This window comes from Amia ocellicauda, chromosome 12, assembly GCF_036373705.1.
Source record: "Amia ocellicauda isolate fAmiCal2 chromosome 12, fAmiCal2.hap1, whole genome shotgun sequence".
Lineage (NCBI taxonomy): Eukaryota > Metazoa > Chordata > Actinopteri > Amiiformes > Amiidae > Amia > Amia ocellicauda.
Genome location: NC_089861.1, coordinates 17,104,429 through 17,109,623, shown reverse-complemented (window position 1 = coordinate 17,109,623; position 5,195 = coordinate 17,104,429). Strand labels below are relative to the sequence as shown.

The window sequence follows — 5,195 nt, the reverse complement described above, 5'->3', positions numbered from 1 at the left end:
TAAAGTTAGTGGTATTGTAGCAGCTGAGTTATGGTTAATGACAGCAATAGTGCCATTAGCCCAGGTGAAAAAAGCAGTTGAAAAACATGATATGAATGTTCTTGTACTTAAGGAGGCAAACATTATTGAATGAATCAATGATTTGCATTTTCTTACACTTTGCACTCGAATTGGATGTCATGTATCACATTGTTTGCTTATATTTCCACATTCGTGGAACACACACAAAGACAGAGATAATTGCATAACTTTGTTCTGCTCTAATTAAGTCTCATCACTGCAGGACAATATAGAAATTAGTTTCTAGGGTTTCAGCTTCACTCCAGTACATTCTTTGATTCTTTGTATTAACATTTTAAACACTTACTCTCTTTTTTATTGCATAATACACAGATAAAACAAGACATTTTCAACTCAATAAAGCTAGTAATGTAAACTTAAAATAAATAGGTCAAATATGAGGGAATGTTGGGGGGGACAATATAACCCAGGTATTGTTTGAATTATTTTGTGGCGATTATTTTGTGTATCTTATTGTTCATGTGTGTTAGGTGTGTAATGTGTTTTGTTGCCTTCTTTTATACAATCATACTTGGGTATGTGACAATCTAGGGTTAAATTAATTAATACAATTGCAGGTGTCCAGGTTCTTTCTCTATCTGACTCACCGACATTAATTCATTTTAGTTTTATTTTCAAGTATCTGTGTGTGTGTTCAGTTTCGTACACTTCAGAGAGCCCCAACTACCAGAGCTTAAACTTATATCAACTCTTCCTGAAATAGGCACACACTATGAGATCAGATAAACAGTACAGACAGATATATGGACAGACACACAAACACAAAAACACAGATGACAGCCAGGCTGCAGTCTGAATGCTTCAGAGCACTTTATTGGCAAGATGAGCTACAGAGATACAATACAATCAGGGGGTGACTTTTCACACAATTCAATCACATAGTGTTTATGTGCAGTGTTAGAAGGCAGTGTTATATGTCAGTGTGTACTGTGTGTGCAGTATCTGTCTCTAGTGTGTCTGTGTGTGGAGTATCTGTCTCCAGAGTGTCTGTGTGTGGAGTATCTGTCTCCAGTGTGTGTGTGTGTGTGGAGTATCTGTGTTCATTGTGTCTGTGTGTGGAATATCCATGGGCAGTGTGTCTATGTGTGCAGTATCAGTATGAAGTGTGTCTGTATATACAGTAACAGCGCTAGCTCACTCTTTGTTTTCCTCAGCTCTGCGAAGTGGGAATCTGCAGACGAAGGGTTTGAGGTTATTGCAGTCATGGTCGTTCCATTTCTCATTCTCTGAAACACATCACATTTTCAGTTAGATATATTCTCTAATACACAGGCACACACAGGCACACACAGGCACACACACTTACGGGACCAGTTCATCTCAGTGCAGTGCTCTTCCAAATATTCATTATTGGGGTTCCCAGGGGTCCAGTTCTCATAGGTCCAGTTACTCCCATCAATCCACATAAACTTATTAGACTGGAGGAATAGGAAAAGAGGAGAGTGAGTGTACAGCAACAGAGGAGAGACAGTTCAATTCAGCAGGGTCTCCAGCCCTGGTCATGGAGAGAGACAGTCCAGTTCTACTCTGGGTTGCTACCTGAGGAAAGCGGAAGCCCCCTAGCCAGGTTCGAGGGTTCCGCCGGTTGCTGCGAGAGATAAGCAGGAAGATCTGCCTGTCCTCATAGCGTGAGTGGACCGAAGCCAGGTGAGCTGACCTCCTCTGAGCCCTGCAGGTCAGCTGAGAGAGAGAGAGTGAGAGAGAGTCTGTCTGTACATTGATATAAAATCTCTGCAGGAACTGTGAAGTCTAATTTAATTCTGTATATTTTTGTCTTGATGTTTTATATACTTCATGTAATTTTTACTCTGCTTCATTGTGTCTGTTTTAGCAAAACCTGTGTGAACTTGCCGTGTCAATAAAGTTGGCTTTGAGTTTGAATTTGAGAGGGACAGAGTTCATACAGTACTGATTGACTGGATACTGTTGAGACAGAGGGAGAGATGGGGGGAGTTAATTAATTAGTGTTCAGACACATTGATTAACTGGACACTGTACTACTTTAAAACTGCACCAAGAGAGAGTGTCTGCCTGAGACTAGGTATTTGCAATTATAGCAAATGTATCTATTGATCTAAATGTACACACACTCACACTCATACTATACTATTTTCTGTAGTTTATTGTGCTGTACTACACAATAATACACTATACTTTAATATATTACAGTGTATTGTGTACTATATTATAATATACTATAGTGCATGTTGTGCTGTACTATACTGTATAATACTATACTCTATTGTGTGCTGTTGTTCAGTACGTAAAGCTTTTTGGCTGGGTGGTAATTAGGTGTGATGCTGATGACAATGACAACAATGTCAGTACCTCAGCCTGTATGAAGCTCTTTGCAGTGTTAAAGTAGTGGAAGCAGCTCCTTCCGACTCTCCTCCAGTGTCTGAACCCCCAGACTGGACAGCGCGCAGTGCAGCTTCCAGCTGCACAGTCAGGGAGATCTGATATATGAAAGAGAGAGAGAGACAGAAAGAAAGAAAGAAAGAAAGAAAGAAAGAAAGAAAGAAAGAAGGAGACAGTCAGTAAATGTGTCAGTCAATGTATCACTCAGTCAGTGTGTCAGTATACCATTGTATCAGTCAGTGAATCAGCCAGTAGGTGCATAAGTTAGTGTTAGAGTGCATGTCTTTACCTGTAGTCGATGCCATGGCAACAGTGCCCACCAGACACAGCAGATACAGTGACTTCATCCCGTAGAAAACTAACAAAAAGTAGATAGTGGATACTCTACTATACTATATTGTATTGTACTATACTACTGAAGAGTCAAAAATAATCCATAGAAAGAGTTTCAGGGTCTATAAAAGGAATGTATTAGGAGCAGCTGGAACAAGGTACATTTATGGGGCTAGCCCATAAACAGTCCTAAAGAAGTAAGAAGTACACACATTTTTATGCTGGCAAGACAAGAGATAACAAGAATCACATGGTGTCCTGTGTATGTCTGCTTCATTCTGCCTGGAAACTCCGGCAGAGTACCCGTATATGGTCAAGCATGAGCACAGTTGTTGTTGACATATACGGGGACGCATAGGCACCGAGGGGGCTGAGTTACTAACCCTAACCCCCTACAACCATTGTCAGATATAATCACTAATATAAAAACCGCTGCTTTTAGCTTATAGCTACATTCTAGGCCAGGGTTCGTCAACGGGACAGAACATAATTAGCAGACGGTGTTTTCTCCAGTAAAAGTGTGGGGGGGTGGGGGAACAAAACGCAATTTATAGTTCTATGTGGGAGAATTTATCAACGCAACTAACAGGGACTATTGTAATTACTGCAGTATAAAAGACAATCTAATTGGAATCGTGTTTTTTGTTTTATTTTCTTCCTTGAATGATTAAGTAGTTGGCGCCTATGCGGGGACATCATATGATGTATTAGCCCAAAACTGCTAGCTTAAATTGGTTCTTATCAAACCCTCCTCTTCTGGGTATCAAGGTTGAACTATGGCACAGTACAGTAACACAGTAAGACAGTGACCTTGTTCACGGACACACAAGGAAAAACATGCATGTCTTCAGTCCCTCGTCGGTACATGAAGGGAATGAGTGAAAACCAAAACAATATTTCCGGTCTGTCTATATGCATCACAAGTGATAGTCCACCAATTGATCAATACATACACTTGTACATACATTTGTACAGCAATCCTTATAAGCACTTAATTGACCACAGCATTCAATAACATATCACAGTTGCAAATGATAGAACTTGCATAGTACAAAGTTTCTATAATGTGAAAGTCAGGAAGTTAAATCCTAATATGGTCTTCTTTCGGCCTGGCACAGTTAGTTATCTAAAGAAATTGGTTCATCAGCACAGAAATAAAAAAAAAACATGCCAGGCTTGCTGTGCAGCTGAAATTCCTGAAGGACACAAACTTAATCAACAGAATGTCAACTGGAACACTGTGTACATTAACAAACTCAGAGAGTGAGATAGAGAGAGATAGAAAGGGAGGAAAGATTGACATTTTTCAGAATTAACATTAAAAAAGAGAGCATAACCTAACACATTATTATAATTCTAATAATAATTCTGGGTTTTCAGATCCTCCTATTGTTCAATTCATGTTGATCCTATTGTTGAAGTCACCAGAGCCACAAACAAATCACAAAGCAGCGAGTTGGGAGCAGACCGCTACAAAATACATAAGAGAATGTGTGCATGCAAACCATGAAGTGGAGTTCTCTAAGGCTTGCCTAAAGCAGAAGCACATTCCTAGATTGATAATCATTGCTGCATACTAAAGCTACTGCTATACCCCAGACAAAGCAATCCCCCTTAGTGCCGTGATATCATCCTTTGTCCACACTATTGTCCAGTCCACTTCACAGTGACCTTGGCAGTGTTCACCCTTATTCTTCTTTACTTTTGTTTCTTCTAGTCCTCTTTACAGTTAGTATTCACTTCCCCATTCTCTTTTCTTTCATTCACAGTGTTCTGTACTGACTGTACCAGCTCTAAAGCACTCATGTCGGTCTCAGATATAATATTTTGGCAGTGATCCAGGCAAAAGGATTGATCAGTCTGACAATGGAGCCCTCCACAGAGGTACTGTTTGAGAGGGGACACCAGTGTTCAAATTGAGCGGGGGCTGGGGGGTCCGGGACCCCCCATAAGAGAGAAAACTTTGAACTTGGGGGGTCCCGATATTTCATTGAGTACAAATATTTTTGTCAAAATGAGTGCATTGACACGAGACAACTTTGTCGGCTTCTTCAAATTTTCATCAGTGTTCCAGATTCTATATTTTTTTTCTTCAGTGACGTTCTAAACATGTGCATGTGGGGAGCACGTCAATTCATCCCCATCATGGACCCACGCAAGTGTTTGAACTCACAGTTTTATTAATCAGTTTACAGCAGGCAACTGACACAGCGGAGGCTTCTGGAGTTTTCACCAACAAATTAAGTATATACAAAATTCTTCTCTGATTTAAGATTGTTTACACTTTAGTTACTATAACTATCAAATGTTTCACCTTCGTGCTGAACAGCAGCTAGTTTGTGAAGTAGCTGCTAGCTGATTTTTTTAAATCTAATCTATCAGACAATTGTAGGTAGCTATGCAAATGCTACAAAGCAAACTTT

The 5,195-nt window shown here is 39.9% G+C and overlaps 1 protein-coding gene across 1 annotated transcript; it reads right to left on the bottom strand.

Moving 5' to 3' along the window:
* Nucleotides 1-867: 867 nt before the first annotated feature.
* Nucleotides 868-3,052, bottom strand: LOC136764450 (galactose-specific lectin nattectin). The gene is made up of 5 exons (XM_066718521.1): nt 2,729-3,052; nt 2,410-2,537; nt 1,621-1,761; nt 1,388-1,499; nt 868-1,307 (listed from the first exon to the last, which is right to left on the bottom strand). Exons 1-5 carry the CDS (start codon nt 2,784-2,786, stop codon nt 1,216-1,218), a joined length of 531 nt encoding a protein of 176 aa, XP_066574618.1. The 5' UTR covers nt 2,787-3,052; the 3' UTR covers nt 868-1,215.
* Between the last annotated feature and the right edge of the window lie 2,143 nt (nt 3,053-5,195).

Excerpts from the sequence above, each read along its gene's own strand:
- LOC136764450 (XM_066718521.1), bottom strand. The coding sequence starts at position 2,786 with ATGAAGTCACTGTATCTGCTGTGTCTGGTGGGCACTGTTGCCATGGCA. Across the intron at positions 2,538-2,728 it reads TGCCATGGCATCGACTACAG|ATCTCCCTGACTGTGCAGCT; the intron begins GTAAAGACATGC and ends TTCATATATCAG. Across the intron at positions 1,308-1,387 it reads CACTGAGATGAACTGGTCCC|AGAATGAGAAATGGAACGAC; the intron begins GTAAGTGTGTGT and ends GATGTGTTTCAG.